This window comes from Stegastes partitus, unplaced genomic scaffold (genome assembly GCF_000690725.1).
Source record: "Stegastes partitus isolate 25-593 unplaced genomic scaffold, Stegastes_partitus-1.0.2 Scaffold487, whole genome shotgun sequence".
Classification (NCBI taxonomy): Eukaryota; Metazoa; Chordata; class Actinopteri; family Pomacentridae; genus Stegastes; species Stegastes partitus.
Window position 1 is genome coordinate 103,479 of NW_007578218.1, and position 16,725 is coordinate 120,203.

The following is a 16,725-nucleotide window of genomic DNA, read 5'->3' on the forward strand; positions in this document are numbered from 1 at the left end:
GCTATTAAAGCAAAAATATTCAGCTGAGACACTTAAACACTCCATAAAGGTAAAGAAGAACGAAGCTAAGAAATGTTTTCGTGTCATTTTCTGATTCAGTAGTTCAATGAACATCTTTTATGTTATAAAAAGTCTTATATATGATATTAAAAAAAAACATCTGAGCAGTGTCAGCATTAGTAGGACTTTCCCCTGTGGAGATTTACTGCAATAAATTGTGATCTAAACATTGAGTGACAACATCTTTTTAAACTGAGTCAGATCAAAGCAAGAGGCACCAATCTTCCTAACTAGCTTCAGTGAAGTCAGCAACTTGCATTACGAGGCAGACGACATAACTCCCACACGTCTCGTGTCAAGTCAAGGGTAATTACAAGTCGTGTGTTGTTCACTCACTGTCTCTCCTTCTCCTGCTGCTCTTTAATGATTTTGTTGGTCTCCAGTGCCACCCGCTTCTGGTGCATCAGCTCCTGCCGCTCCAGCTCCCTGCGGGCCTCCACCGCCAGACGCTCCTCATCTGTCATGAACAGCTCGCTGCCCTGAGAGGTGACAACAACGATAATCAGGGAAACGCATGATGTGCAGCAGGGGTCCTCAAACTTTTTTTTTTGGCTCTGGAGACTAGCAGGCAAGTCCTAACCAGCCTCCCGGACCAGGGATAGAAAAGAGATGTCAGTTTGACATCTTTGAAGCCTCAGAGTCGCTCCTGTTTAGCGTGTAAGCAACTCATATGTGATTACTCCACACAGTGGGGTTCTACTAGATGCTTCTATTTGTTAAAGTTTCAATTCAATCTCTGAAAAATGCCCTCCTTCTGTTTCGATGACAACAAGTTTGTGCAGCACCTGAAAACACATTGCACCACAGCTTCTTCATGTCACGAATAGTTTCTCAGTCTTCAAGTGAAACGTTCAACAGGGTTGAGGTCAGGTGACTGCGGAGGGAAGTTCATGATAAGTGTGTTTGGGCTCATTATCCTGCTGCAGCATGAATCCATCAGCATGTTCTAATCCAGAGGAGGCAAAACACCCCCAGATCTTAATATTCTCAGCACAACATTTCACTGTGGGTTTGATGAAATGTGGGGCCTTTCTTTCTCCTGCTGGTCTCCCTATATACACCCTTCTGTTATTGCCATAATTCTCAAAATTTAATTCATCATCCACCGTGAAATTCTAGCATGCCTTAGTCAACCAATCTCGTTTCCCCTCCTCAGAAGTGGTGTAGAGATGCTACTCATCCTTCAGCATCACTACTAGACATCTTCTTTGTGTTTTTTCTGTAATTAATTCTGTATCTGTGATGAAGTTGCTTTTCATCTCTTGGTGGACGAAGCCTAACGTGCTAATCCTCTGATGGTGTCGACACTTCTGGTCTGCCTGATGGTTCTGGATAACTCATCCAGTGCTTTACAGTTTCATGCACTGTCCACTTAGAAATCTCCAGTCCAGTCATGACTAGGCGCTAAGAAAGCTGGGCTTTGCTTTGAATAATAATTTGACTTCTGACACTTTAGTTCTGACGCTGTGCTTCTTCCCACTGTGCAGTGCTACTGAGTGAAACTTGAGGCATATGTTGACACGTCAAAGCTTCTTGTGTTTTAGTGTTTCTACATCAGAGTTTCTGATTATTTACATGTTTACATGAAAATATGACAGAATTTCAATGTTTTCATATATGTAAATACAGAAGCCTATAAACTACTACTGCCAGAAACACACTGTCTACTGTCACATGCATACTTTACTTGCAGGTTTCCCTGTTTATGCACGTTCAAACAAAGGCTTAGTCACAGGTAAATACATCAGACAGCCACCAAGGAAAACAGTAAACAAGAGGGGACGGCTTGTCTCCGTCACAAAGTCTTCAGCGCTGAGTCCAGGAGCAAACAACCTGCCGAGTGACGAATGGTAAATGTGATGAATGTTGCTCCTGCAGACGGCCGGGTTGAGGCACGGCCGAGTTAATGTGACGTCTCCAAAACAAATAGGCACATTATTCTTTGCTGTGCAGGAACGCAAAGGAGTGGAAACACAAGCTTTGTGTTGCATGACAGATGAGCCCTTAAGTGTTTTACTTTCTGACAGAAGCACATTGTCTTCTGAGTAGCTTCAGAGGAAATTAAGCACCTTTTTTCCAGATTCCAGGTTCAACATCGTCCTGTTATCCCGGTCATCCACGCTCACAACAGTTATGGCGTAGAAGGTCATCAACTTCTTTGTGATTTAACATATTAATGATTCCCTTTAACTTGAAAGACTCAAAATTTAAGAAAAACGTGTGTCACCGTCTAATATTATTATTTTAAAGACACAATAGTCTCATATGCATCTCAAACTCTGGAGCTAAATTCGGTGACTTTGAGTGAATTCAAGTCACTGCATGAGTTTAATAAGAAAAAAACAAGACTTATATGAGATAAGAGCAAAAAAAAAATCTAGTTTTAAATACTCACTACTATCATTACAGTATCATTAGACACAAGTGTACTTACAGCTCCTGTCAGAACTGTGATAGTCAGACTCCTGCTGCTCTTCAGGACTCTCACAGCCTAGAAATATAAAAACAAAAGACTTTAAATAATCTTAATTTTTGAAAACAATTACTGAAAAAAAAACACAAATGAATAAATTAACCCATTTGTTTAAAAGACTTTTTGTTAAGTCTGTGTTATGTGTATTTAATGGGCTGTGAATTATCCCCAACTCCAGACAAATACTGGTTCTGGTAAATACTGCAAGCTTTGTTTGCCTCATCAGCCACAGGGAGGATTTATTTCTGTGGTTCTGCAGCTCAGCGAGTTAAGCTGAGGACAAACACTGGCAGCGACGGGAGGCTTCACTTCTACTGGCATCAGAGGCAGAATTTAAAACACTTTTTTTTTTACAGGAGGGTTTTTATAGAAGACAAATACAAGAATACATCCAATCACCAAAACAAGGTGATTCTCCAGCTGCCACTTAAAAAACTAAGTTCACCTCCTTGTGGTCCAGGTTGGTGAAATCCACTCCGTTCACCTCCACGATCTGGTCTCCCACCTACATTTTAATTAGAGACACAGTTCACAGCAGGAAGTTTCATGATTTGTTTAAGGTCATTTTTTACATTTTAGAAATAATCACCTCAAGTCCAACTTCTGCAGAAAGGGATCCCGGCTTGACATTGCTGATGTAAATACCAGGTTTCTGTGTTGGCCCGCTGGAGATGCTGATGCCCATTCCCTTAGTGCCCACAAGACTGAGGAACACCTTCTTCTCCTTAATCTCTTTTCCTCCGATGGACGCCAAGCCCGCCACGCTGCTCTTCTTCTCCTGGGACAGAGCAGAAAGACGGAATAAAACAAAGTACGTGTGCTGGCTGTGCAACAACAACTCGTGAGACTACATCTGTCTCTTACCCCCGACTCGGACACAAACTGGTCGACAAACTGCCACTTGAGGGGTTCATCTGACGAGCTGCAGAAACAAGAACATATAAAGAGAAGACAGTTTGCGCAGCAATAACAGTCTGTGGAAGCAAAACTCATTCTTTATTCTCATTTGTACTGTTACACGTTTTCATTTCAAGCTTATTCATGGCTTCCAGCAGTGTGACTGACGGGACATGTGCGTGCTGAACCACATGCGCTTTCCGTTAGAGGTCAGAGACCGACCATATGAAGAGGGTCGTGAGCCTTATAAGGAGTTGTTCGAGTTCACCGAGACGTGTTCTGCGGCTATATAGGATGTTCAGGATGCTCTTCCTATAGGCTCCGGCTTCATGCACACGTACACGACCATTGCTTAAAACAGTTTTTTATGTGCATTTTGGCCTTTTAGATCTTTAGGAAATCCCCTTTCGGACATTCGGAAGCAGTTTGAAGTGTGCAAACTCGGCTTGTGGTGTTTGAGTGAGCTCCGTTGTCTATATGAGGCAATTTTGAGCAATGGCAGACACAGTCAAAGTAGTACCGATGCTAACCATGCTAACAGGATTTTTTACATGTTTACGCACAGACATGCTTTTATTCTTCTACTATATTTAGGATCAGAGGTGTCAGAATCAGAATCATTGTTGGTAGCCTACTGGAGTTTTCAGGATTCTACTCACCAACATGGCTTTAAGGTTATGTTAGCATCTGTTGTTTTAATGAGCTCTTGACAGTTGTGTTTTTGCATTTTCATGCGTGCAAACAAAGGGGAAAGAGTTAAAAAATCTCCGTGTATATGTGGACTAGGCCTTGAACTTATTGGACGATATAAAACAGCTTTTTTTTTGTTGATGTTTTTTTGTTAGACGTTACTATTTTGGTGGTTTTTCCAAAATCACTTCCCACTCAACTGTTCATCAAACAGTAAATGTAAAGCAAAATTTTTACCTTTTCACTGGGATCATGCCCACATCTGCACAGAAAAAAAAACACATAAATGAAAAACAAATACTGATATTAAAGTATATTCAGTTTTATGTTGAGTTTGTGTTTGACGTACGCCGAACTTTGAGCGACACGATCTTCTTCGTCTTGATGAGGCTGATGACCTCCTCGTGAATGCAGGAGGAGATGGAGTATCCGTTGATGCGCACAATCTCATCGCCAACCTATAAATCAGTACAAGAGGGGGAATTATAGATGACACATCCGATTGTAATATATCAGTCTGGATCCCAGATGAGGCTACTGCTGCTCTGACATTTACATCCTTATCTGCTGAATATACTGCACACAGTACGATCTACTGGTTGGTTTGATTTACATCTGGATGTTTACATCTATTAGATGATGTTCTTCCTCGTTAAAAAGATTTACAGTCACTGTGACAGTTACAGTTAATTAGTTTTGAAGCTTTGGTCTCTGGCACATTAAGACCGAGTTACAATTTATAGCTGAAAAATAACTGTTTTCTAGTAAAAACAGCCACTCTAATTATAGGTCCTTGTCAAAATTTTGATTACATTTTAGATTTATTAAAAACATCACAGACTGTGCGTACATCAAGCCTTTGCCAGGGTCATGTTACCTCAGGAGGGAGGCTCATATGGGCCAATACTGACCCCCTTTTTAAGATTCAGCTCAAAAGTAGGTAAAGATATAAACCCTTATCATTTCGGTTTATATTGGGCTTTACTGGGTCACATATTGTTGTACCTCAACCTTGATACCATAGAGTAAACCTGACCCCTGTGGATGGACATTGGAGTCCATGTTGGCGCTGTCTGACCAGTAATCCAGCCTTGGAGGTGACCCTTATGTTTTCTGTTTGCACTCATACAACTACACTATCATTTTCTTTACTTCTGCTAAGTCTCAATTTAAATGCTAATTTTGACAAAGTAACTGAGACCAGCTGTTGAATACGTTTAAGACATCGTATTTTAAACTGATAATAACTCAAGGGGTGACATTATGAACCAGCACTGAATACAGAGCGATGTAAGGTCTGATCTGGATTACAGCATCAATCTGAACAAGTGGACGTTAACTTTGTTCTGTCATGACAGGAGCAATCTCTTTTATATAATGTGAACCTGCACAAAGGAGGACTACTGGTGACACACAGTGACAGAGTTTTATGGTGCTTTGCCCCACCTAGTGGATCCTCGTATTATGACATCAACACCGACACAGGACATGACAAAAAATGAGCATTTAACAAACAGGACAGTAGAACAGTCTACACATTAATAAATATATTGAATATATGGCATATCATACACAAAAACTTATTTAAAAAACTAAAATCTACTAAAACACTGTTTGTATACACATATGCTATGCAACTGAATGAAAGTTGTATGTTTTATTAAGACGAGTATTTTTAAATGTAATGCTGATGGTATAAAGACAAAATAATGATTCTTCATATGAACAGCTTATTTTGTTCTATAGATAAGTATGGAGCAATGAGAGTGCCAAATTACAATTATTATTGTTTTTGTTTTTTGGGGTTTTTTTTATAATGTCATTTTAAAAGCAAAGGAAATATGCACAGAAAAACGACATTCCTACTGCAAACATTTTTCTGTGCATATTTCCTTATAAAAAAAAATTAATTAAAAAAATCTAAAATAAATACATGTAAAAAAAATTACAAAAAAATTAAAAATTAAAAAATATATCACAAATAAAAATTAATAAAAATATTTTTTTAAATAATTACTATTTTATTTCTTCTTCTTTTTATTTCAACTTTTATTAGCCTTTTCCTTTATGGATTCATTTTCGATTAAAATTGCTTTATATTTCCACATTATTTTTTATTTCACTTATTCTTCTTTTTATTTCCATTTTTATTTTAATATTCTTTTATGGACATATTTTTGTAATTTGGCACTGTCACTACTCCATAGAAAAAGAAACGGTAATAAAAGGAAAACATTACTTCTGACTCAAAGACACACACCTGAAGGCCAACATTGCCGGCCTGTCCATCTTTGACGATCTGCGATATATAAAGACCGCTGCCGAACTCCAGTCCTCCTCGGACGCTCAGACCCAGACCGTCCCGGTGTGTCCGATCCAAACGCACCTCTTTCAGCTTCCTGCACAACCAGGACAGAGAGAAAGATATAAAACAGAACGTGTGAGCTTCAGAAAACATAGTACAGACAAGCTACAGGCTATAAACTGCCACGTCGTACTCACCGTGACCTCTTGGGGGTGAGCAGGTCGTACTCCACCTGGTGTTTGAGCGGAATGAGAGGCCGGATGGCGTCAAACAGGGGGAGGCGCTTCGGTTCGTTGATGACCAGCTTCAGGTCGCCCACCAGCACCGGCAAGTCCATCGACCTGAGCGGGTGAAAGGTGGATTACAGTTAGCTTTACACCATTCTACACAAAAGAGTGGTGGACACAAAAGAGAAAAAAAACCACAAGGTATTTTGCACAATATGAGTAAGCGTGAGTTTATGTTACACACTGGGACAAGAAACAGGGCTTTGCCGGGAAGAATGTGCTAAAGATGCTGTTAAGAAAGTAAAAATGTTTCCCTATTGGCCAACACATGTCAATATGGTAGACTTGTCTATTTGGTTTGTTGATTATTATGTCATCTACACAATTGTCCAAGGATTTATTCACCCAGGAGCACTGCGCTGTTCAGATCTGATTCCCACAGGTACTGTTCAGAGGCTTTTCTACTACAATTTAGAATCACCAATAAACTCAGCATGTTTCTGGACTGTGGGAGGAAGCCGGAGAACCCACGCTGCACAGGGAGAACATGGAGACTCCACGCAGAAAGATCCCGGGTGTCCTCACCGGGACGCAAACCGGCAACGTTCTAGCTGCGAGGCAACGATGCTAACCACCAATCCACCTTGCAGCCCGGGCTAATACCAATTACTACTAATCCAGGAGACAGACCTGTGACTCGACATACATTCACACAGTAAAAATTAAAATCTTTGTGTGAAAATTTAGAACAACGCAAATTAAAATCACGACTTGATTGAAATGCTTTTGTTGATTATGTTTTACATGCTTAATTTAGCATTTATCACTCACTGACGATAGGCTCATGACGTGTAACCAATCAGAGCCAAAACAGTATGTTTTTAGATGTAATGTAATGTATTTCTTATCAGGAATCAGCAAGAAGAAATAAAGACACTGATGATCAAAAATAAATCAATAAATAACTGACTATCGGCTCTGATAATTGGCCATTAATCAGTCAACCCCTACAAGTTATAAAACTCAGATAAGATCAGTTATGCCATGTGAGCATAAATCCTAAACCTATGCCACATATTCTTTTTTTCTTGTCAAAATTTGGCACCTACATCACCCAAAATCCAACCAAGTTATTGGAGGAGTGTTAACAGAGGCAGCTGTAACCTCCAGCAGACGTGATTAACAGGCTGCAGAGATCTGACAAGCTCACTTCTTTCTCCACACACTAAGTTGTTTTTATCTAATTTCCATATTTCTGTAATAAATCGGACTGAGCACACAAACCTGTTTACATAGCAACACCCCATTTAATTCTCCAATTATGTTTTAAACCACAGCACGAGTATGAAACCATAATATCTAAATGCTAATAGAAAAGACAATCCAATCATCTCTCAATTGAAAAAGAGACAAAGAGCAACTAAAGCAGCAATTAAAGCAGCAATGTAGAAGCTACTGTACAAAATCTGTCCATGTGGCCTCCTTGTTGAATTATTGATACGTGCCATTTCAGCCCCCTTATGGAGGATGAACATAAAAAGGGCTTTTGTTGACAACTGGCCAGGCTTGTCGGAGCACAGTGGAAACTGATCAGAGGCTTAACCAATGGGGCCACAGGGCTCTGCCTCTGCACAAAGATTAATTGAAACCTAGACCTGCAGCCTCCCCCTCCTCTTCCTGCTGCCGGTCCAGCCACCTCCCCGGCCCTGTAGGACCAGGCTGTCACCAGAAACCATGATGGAGAGTTTAAACTGGAGGTCTGTGTGCATCAAAACTGACTGGAAAATGTTTGTTGTGATGAAAGCTAGAGAGAAGATGAAATGCGCCTCGGCATTATTTTACCTGCAGCTAAAGAGGAACAAGAAGTAATCCAAGAAAAATTGTGCAATATCTTAGATTTTACTGTCTTTTGATATATTTGTGGAGCACTATTAATGGTCACATGTCAACACACTTTGTATTTGAAGTTCTTTAAGCACACAATCCATTCAATTACCATCAATATTTTAGTCACATCAAAAGGAACATAAAGATGAGTGCAAAACAAACTCAACACACACGCCGAGCAGAGGCAGCTGATACTCACTGGTGATACATGCGGAGGACATCGTACAGGTAATCCTTTTCTGCCTCATTTTCAATCAGCAGCTCCACCTGCAAGACAGCACAAACATCTGGTGGCATCCGTCTTCACTCAGCCCACCGACACACACCGTACCTCCGCTGTGGTCCAGTCAGCGCCGCAGGGGGCGACCCACGCCAACCGTCCCATACAAACCTGGTGACGGCTCAGCTGCAGCAGGATGGGTTTGAGGAAACGCTTCGGCCAATCACTGATGTAACACATTTTCCTCAGAATCTGCCTGAAACTAAGCTGAGAGGCTCACTCTTTATCTTTTTTCTTTTTTGTCAGACTGACAGCTGAAGCTCGTCTTTGGGATGATGAGGCTCCTTGTGCTGAGGCAGGTGTAAAGGGCTACTCTTGTCTAACCATCAAACCGCTGGGAGAGAATAATGGCAGCACAGCTTAGGTGAGGCTGCAGCAGGAAGGTCGGCAGTGTCACCTTACATCTCAGACACAAACAGAGATGTACATTCACACCCAACGTTCACACGCGCCTCATCTTGAGCTCAAAATTCTAAAAAAGATGAATAAATATACAGTTCAAACACACGTGCACATGAGTATTCTGACATTTCTGTATCATCTTATATTGGGGTTAAAGTAAAGGCAGATCAGCTGAGCAACATAGGGTGTGTGTGTGTGACTTAGTTTTTATGGCAGTCATAAATTTCTCTTGCTCAGTGAGACACAGTTAACCACGCCTGCAGATTGAGCTACATGCAGGACTTTGGCTCCATAAAGGCAGGAAATCACTCAGCAGTCAGATAACAAATCGAGCAAAAGCAGTCCCTATAAGAACCTTAACCAATAAACACAATAATCCAAGTATTCTGAGCGCATCAGGACAGTAAAACTGGCACAAACACTCCAACAAACACAGTTTCAATGACTATGATAAGGTCCCCAAAGGAAACAAAGCCTGATTGTGGCTCGTTGTCCCCTCCGCCTCTAATTAAACTCGCAAATTGTCCCATCTCTTCCGCATAGCTGCTCATATCTAACACATTACCGAATGCTAAGTTGCCCTTTGTGAGGAGCCTACAATATGGGACCCTGCCTGCCTGCCTGCCTGCCTGCGTGCAGCACAGATGGCTGTGTGGTGATCTGAACGTATCATGTTCCCTTCCTCTGTTATCTTCTGCTTATAGTTATCTTTACCTCATGCTGTAATGTGCCAACATAAACCACACAAATCAGAGTGTAATTGGAGTTAAGACACTACTTATCATAGATCCAATTACCATCTACTGAATCCCTTTTTTTTTGTTTGTTTGTTTTTTAGTGACCATGGTGTGTTGCTGAACATGTGTTGTTTCCAAAGCAAAAAACAGGTACCACACTACAGCAGCCTCTATTTTTTAAGCTTTAAAGAAAAATAGGAAGATCCTATGTAGCCTAAAGTTAAGTTTATTAAGATAAAAAAATTAAATATAATAAAAAGTGGGCCATAAATACAATAGTTATGGAAAGAGTAAAACCTCATTACAGCCATTTTACCATAAACAATTCAAGAGATGTATTTTTTTGAGTTGAACAAAAAGCCATTAACCTGCTAGCTATTAAAACAGGTCTGTTTATATCATCCTATGTGGGTTTTAACGTTATAATTAGTGTTACAGTAGTGATGAGAGTCACTTAAACCTTTTATAAATTAAATATCAAATGTACTCTTTAAAAATCAGCCTGGCAAAAATACATCCTGACTCATTTTAGCTGTTGTTTGTCTTCATGGGGCTTCATAGGCCTCCGTCTGCGCAACATCCCACCGGACAGACACCTGAGCCGGCGAGGTGACAACCAGGTAGATAAAAAGCTTCGTTTAACTAACATTTCATCAATGTACGAACAGAAAAAGAAAACGTTTGTTATCTTACCTTGTGCCTAAATTCCCGAGCAACTTTCCGCTCCATCGCTGACAAACAGTAGAAAACGAAACGGTGCCGGTGAAGTTTGACGGGACTTGACCGGGTCAGCGTGTCAAGCTAGTCGCAGTGACGCCAGAGCGTCCGGTTACGTTTTATTTTTTGTTTTTCTATCGTGAGGCATTTATTAATGAGCATAAGCCAGTTTTAGCAGCGAATGTAGCTGAGTTGACTACTTAAAATAATATATGATCCTTCCAGTATTCATTTCTGTGTGCTTCATTGTTGCTTCAAATTTTAACGTCGGACCTTTATTTTGAAGGGATACCGTTGTAACTCGTGCCAACTTGCCAACTTGACTAAACTGCCGACATTTGTCGCTGTAACCACAGACTGACTCCAACTTTTATTGTAATAAAAACCACTTACCCTTAGTGCTACGTAAATAGTATTGCAAATTTTGTGTTTTGTGTCATTAAGCGACACTTTACAATTCAAACTGCAGCGTCGCAGGCCACTCGGTGGCAATATAACTTCCGCTCTCCACTTTCCCACGAAGAAGACGAAGAGGTGTAAACTTCCGGGTTTTAAAAAAAAGCAGCACCGCTGAACTACTCGGATGAAGAGCTGAGACTTTTAAAACATTGTGACGGGTAGGTCAAATGCACTTGTATTGTAGCTATAAAACACCCGAGATAAATATACTAAAGCTATATAGGTGCACTTTTATGTGCTGCTTGTCTTTTCGCTATAAAACGCATCATTTGCACCGTTATGCGTTACAGACAAACGTTTGGGTTCTGCTGTTTTTTTCATCTTGTTTTTCTCATGCAGTAAAGTTTCAGTGTGTCCAGCTGAGTTGAGTTAGCATGTTTTCTGGAAATATGTTCAAAACGTAAGAAAAACGTGTAACTCCACTGCTTTCAAACGTCTCGCTCCTCCTGCCGCTCCATCCACAGCAACAGGGGCGGCAGCAGAGGAGGCGACCACGGACCACAGTCTGGCCACCAAACACAGTCTAAAGCATCTGCTGCATGTAGATTACACTTATGTGTTTTATGACAATTACTAATTGACAAGTCTATATGTTAATTTATTGGTAAAATGAGTTTAGGACGAAAAACTAACTGAATCTTATTCAAGGCAAGGCAGGTTTATTTGTATAACACAATTTGTAGGTAGTTCAAAGTGCTTCACACAAAAGTATAGGAAGACAGATAAAACTAGTCCACAGAACATAAACACAATTACTTATTACTTCTTTCTTGGGGTTAACATGCCTATTCCATGCATAACTGGCTGCTGAAAGTGTGTAAATGTAAAGCTTTAAACAAGAAACTAATCTTCAGTGCTAATGATAACTGAAAACGATATCTCTTGTGTCCCTATATAACATATATTTTACTCTTGTTTTCAGTGTTTTGTGCCAGGATGGGATCGCCGACTAAACATGCAACCCCACACAGGTAATAACATTCAGGTAACACACAGGAAGATGGATAATTTTTGTTGTTTTTCTGCAATAGCGATGTTGCTGTAGCACAGAGTGAGACGGATATAATGCTTTTAGCTGTAATCTCCCTAAATGATAATAGGACTCATTGTGTCAGTCTGGTCCCCCGCTGTTCCTGTCTTATCCCACATGGATTTAGCTTTATTCCTTAAATGGGTTTGGTTAATCCCTTAGGTTGATTTCATGTTGGGTCTAAAAGTTGTCGCAGACATGTGGTGGATGTGCACAAGGTAAAATGTTCCTGATATCGATGGTCTTACTCGACCAAACATGGGGGCAGCAGTGAGTGTTCATTACCCAAATGTGAACTCTATGTGTGGTCGTGTCATCTACAAAATGCCACATAAAGTCTGTTTTTCCTACAGAGGCAACATTCGTACCCTGGCTGGTGAGCTTGACTCTCCACTTCCTCCGATGCATGAGCGTCTGGCAAACCTACGTCCATCCAGGGAGCTGCTGGAGTTCTACAGACAGAAGATCGCTCAGTATGATAGCGAGCAGGAGGAGCTGCTGCAGATGCTGGAGAAGTATAAAGGCATCACAGAGGACCAGGTGAGTGTTAGCAGTCAGTACACTGATTTTCAGCTGAGTATTTTTTGGTTTTGTTTACTGATCGCTCTGTCCTTGTTGCCCTCTCAGCATAAGCTACAGTGGGAGGTACGACAGCGTGAGGGAGAGATTGCAGAGCTTCAAAATGCTCTGAGTGACATGCAAGTCTACCTTTTCCAAGAGAGAGAGCAGTCTCTGCGGCTTTATGCAGAAAACGACCGACTTAAGATCAGGTAGGTGCACAGTTCATGATCAGACCTACTGTTATTAGTTTCACCTGTGTTTCCAGGTATAATAATTCCAAAAGCCAGCAGTGAAAACCTTTTATAGTTCATTTAAAGCCCCTGGTACACACAGGTGTTTTTAAATATGTTGCCTGATTCAACTTACTCTCAACACTGTATTGGCCTCTGCAAACTGTTCTTGATTGACAGCAGTGGATGTGCAAGGCTTTTGCTGTTTCTCTTAATAGTTTACTGCCTTAATTCTCTTTTGTGCCGCAGGACATAAAACTTTCTAACTGTCTTGTCACTGTTTTACAGAGAGTTGGAGGACAGGAAGAAAATCCAGCACCTTCTTGCCCTTGTGGGTCCTGATGCAGGAGAGATCACATATTTTCACCGGGAGCCTCCTCACAAGGTGCATGTTAACTCCATCGTAGGCCAACAGATGTTTTGATTTGTCAGACTGTGGTGGAATGAATCAGGCCAGTCAATGCTTCATCAGCTGACACATCTAAAAAGCACAGAGGATTTTTTTCATACTATTAGTCAGACCTGTGCTTTTCCTGTTGTGACAAGTCAAGTCAGATATCTGCAGCAAAAGTGTTGTACTAACCTCAAATGTGATTTCATACATTTTTGAATATTATTTTTGTGAAGAAAAGAGTTAAATTCACTAATGCTTTTCCTTTCTTTTTTGTGGATTTACACACAATTTGAATGAATAAAATAAGAAGTCAAGTGAATATCTTTGAAAAAACCTGATATATGTGATGACTCTTTTTCAGGTCACCATCACTCAGAAGAAACCAGAATCCAGATGGGATGAAAATCTGAGCCTCAGGCCAACAAAGCTAAGACCTGCTGCGACCAGGAAAGGTTTGAAATCAACTTTTTTGCAAATGTCTTTTTCCCAAAATAATATTTCTTCAGTTTTGTGTAATGCTTTGATACAGAAAACAATATATTTGTCATTTGCTTTTTTTAAATAAACTGCTTTTGTGTTTAAGCAAGCCTTTTCTAATGAATGACTGCTGTGCCATTTTGTGTTTGAGTAGAGGGCAGCAGGAGAACAAAATCAGCAGAAGGTGTAAATGGAGAGAGCTTGGAACAATACAAGAGTGACAACCAAACATTGCTGCTGCAGGTAGGAGTTCACTTGGCGTGTAACTGGTTAAGAATGGGTTGTCATAGGTCCTAAATGGATTTAGATTTACAAATACAACTCCAAAACAAAATGCATTACACAAGTGAAACATTTGTTTTTCCTGTGTTTGTACCTGCATAGTTACTGTGATGAGTTTTAATTTCATGGTTCATGTCTCCAGGTGGAGGCGCTGCAGGCTCAGATGGAGGAACAGGCCCGGCTCGCCAAAGAGCAGCTGGAGTCTCTGATGGAGGATCGCAGGATTAAAACAGAGGAGGCACAGGCACAGCGGCAGAGAGATCAGGAACGTATCACCGCTCTGACTGACAAGTGAGTTTTTATAATGTGTATGATGTCGGTATTTTCAGTTGTTCAATAACGCAAACTACATCTCAATGTATGTTTTATTTTACACTCTTTTAACAGTCCTACTCTCTGCACATGAATCATTTAAAGATATAAAAGATATGCTTTTTCTTCTTTATAAAGTAATACCGCTCTGGCTGACTATAGTGTGACTGTAACCTACCTTATTTGATGTCTCAGGCTGGAGCGGACTCAAAACCTGTTGCATGAGAGCACCAGAGATTTCTTACAGCTAAAGTTTGAAACACGGGCTCATGAGAAGAGCTGGATGGTGGAGAAGGATCGGCTGCTGAGGGAATTAGACTCCTGCCAGAACCGTCTGAGAAAAGCCGGGTCTGCTGGCACTGCGTTTGGGCAGACGTGGCAGCCCAGCAGCAGCACAGCCCTCCCTCGGCCACGGCCAGAGTCAGAGCAGCCACAGAAGGAGGAGCTAAAGGTAACATAGAATACCTGTTTATGGTAATTGTATACCTCAATAAGTAATTCCTGGCTTCATTTTGCAGAATAGTATAGATGCTGGTTATCTCTGTCCTCAGTGAAGGATGTACGTGGTGTGTTTTGGGTTTGGTTGTAGTCTTGTTTTCTTTTCGTTTTTTAAAAATCAGGTCATGCAGGAGGACCTGAAGCAAGCCCACCGTCTGGCGGAGATGTACAGAGAGCAGTGTATTACTCTGGAGACAGAACTATCCCAAATCAGAGAGGAAGGCGATGTGGGCAGGGAAATATTCAAGGTACACTAGTTTAATATCCTCAGACACATATCTGATTGATTGCTTATATTATTGTGATCATTTAAATTCTTATGGCCGATACCTTACTTACGTGTCCAGGAGCGTTCAGACAAAATGGCCAAGCGTCTCCAGCTGATGACTCAGCGTTATGAAGCATTGGAGAAGAGGAGGGTCATGGAGGTGGAGGGCTTCAAGACAGACCTGAAACACCTCAGACAGAAACTCAAAGATGTAGAAAAACAGCTCATCAAGGTACAAAATGCTGAAGACTCTCATTAGTCTTTTTTTTTACGCTTTTATTTTTCTAATGAAAATATTCACCAAAAAAAATGTTTGTGATCTCAACATACCAAGATGGTTTTCTGACTTTATTTTAATGAGGAAACAAAATAAAGAAACACCATCATTCCTCTGTATGTAAGTATTTCATGAGAGACCACCTTTGTTCTTCAGGTTACCTTGAATGTTGGGCCCAACCAGGACCTAGCCATTCTGCAGGAGGTCCGTCAGACCAACACCAGGACGAAAAAGGTTCAGGATGAACTAATGACTCTGAAGGCTAAAATTTATGGACTGGAAAATGAACTGAGATTCAGCTGAAGAACGAATTTCAGTTTCTGTATAATGTGTTTTTGTGTTTGTCTTTGTTGTGGACGCTTGTTCGGCTGCGTTAATTATTAAATCCTGCACTGATTGCTGTTGATGTTTTGTTCTTTAGACCAATAAAAATATCATTTTACAGTAACTGAAAGTCTATGGACACAATTGCTTTATTATATCTAAATAATTTTTGTATGATGATGATGATTATTTTTATTATTATTATGCTGTGAAGTCCACATTCCTGCGACTTGGACTTTTTCAATTGACAGAATAGCACATATACACATCAGATTGAATTTAACAAAAAAAGTACTATACTTACAATACATTTTTCGTTGTGTGGTTATGAAAAGATCCGTTTCAGTGTAGCACTTCATTCCTCACTATGTTCTCTCCTACAAATTGTGGATTTTTGGACATTCAAGTGCTTGACTCCAGCCTTAAGTGACATGCCAGCATCCCGCGGCCAACAACCCAATCTGGTCTTTCCCTTGTCATCTGTGGCACTGAGAGAGAGAGAGAGAGAGAGAGAGAGATACTTTTAGGTATCCAGTAGCTCACACGTTACATCTAAGAAAAATAAGGACATGCAAAGTAGAATGCAAATCATGCTGGTGGAAGAAATGTGGCAAAAATGTGCTGGTATTAAAAAAAAAAAAGTCTTAAGTACTCTTTAGCAATGCAAATAGTAATAATAGGCATATAGAAGAGGTCCATGGAACATTGAGTTTTATTACACAGCTGAGTCACTGAGGTGGGGCAGCCAACGGTCCAGGTCCTGAGCCACTGCCCTTGACCAAGGAGTTTACTGGTCACGCTATCTGACCACGTTCTTTTGAAGGTTTAACTCAATGGTCGAGTATTTGTCACCAGTACAACAACTTAAAAAATGTTTTGTACACAGTTGGCTATATTTAGGCCCTTATTCTTCTTATTATTCTTTTTTCTTTTTTTAG

The 16,725-nt window shown here is 40.5% G+C and overlaps 2 protein-coding genes across 3 annotated transcripts in view; one reads left to right on the forward strand and one right to left on the reverse strand.

The window, feature by feature from the left end:
- ush1c (Usher syndrome 1C) overlaps positions 1-10,706 on the reverse strand; it is a 21,246-nt gene extending 10,540 nt beyond the window's left edge. Inside the window, exons 1-11 of the mRNA XM_008287097.1 lie at positions 10,652-10,706; positions 8,739-8,806; positions 6,623-6,766; positions 6,381-6,519; positions 4,470-4,578; positions 4,358-4,382; positions 3,398-3,455; positions 3,123-3,311; positions 2,979-3,038; positions 2,495-2,551; positions 397-539 (exon numbers count right to left, since the gene is read on the reverse strand). Coding sequence (XP_008285319.1) covers positions 397-539; positions 2,495-2,551; positions 2,979-3,038; positions 3,123-3,311; positions 3,398-3,455; positions 4,358-4,382; positions 4,470-4,578; positions 6,381-6,519; positions 6,623-6,766; positions 8,739-8,806; positions 10,652-10,687 — 1,028 coding nt within the window. The 5' untranslated portion in view covers positions 10,688-10,706. The remainder of the gene's footprint in view (positions 1-396; positions 540-2,494; positions 2,552-2,978; positions 3,039-3,122; positions 3,312-3,397; positions 3,456-4,357; positions 4,383-4,469; positions 4,579-6,380; positions 6,520-6,622; positions 6,767-8,738; positions 8,807-10,651) is intronic.
- Positions 10,707-11,251: 545 nt separating this feature from the next.
- Positions 11,252-15,917, forward strand: ccdc77 (coiled-coil domain containing 77). 2 transcript variants are annotated; one of them, XM_008287100.1, is made up of 12 exons: positions 11,252-11,292; positions 12,057-12,105; positions 12,518-12,704; positions 12,792-12,934; positions 13,244-13,340; positions 13,711-13,801; positions 13,981-14,069; positions 14,251-14,399; positions 14,616-14,871; positions 15,041-15,166; positions 15,266-15,418; positions 15,620-15,917. In XM_008287100.1, exons 2-12 carry the CDS (start codon positions 12,071-12,073, stop codon positions 15,764-15,766), a joined length of 1,473 nt encoding a protein of 490 aa, XP_008285322.1. In that variant the 5' UTR covers positions 11,252-11,292; positions 12,057-12,070; the 3' UTR covers positions 15,767-15,917. The 2 variants fall into 2 exon arrangements, with proteins under 2 accessions (XP_008285322.1, XP_008285321.1); XM_008287099.1 differs by lacking the exons at positions 11,252-11,292; positions 12,057-12,105 and having other exon boundaries at positions 12,333-12,704.
- The last annotated feature ends 808 nt before the right edge of the window (positions 15,918-16,725 follow it).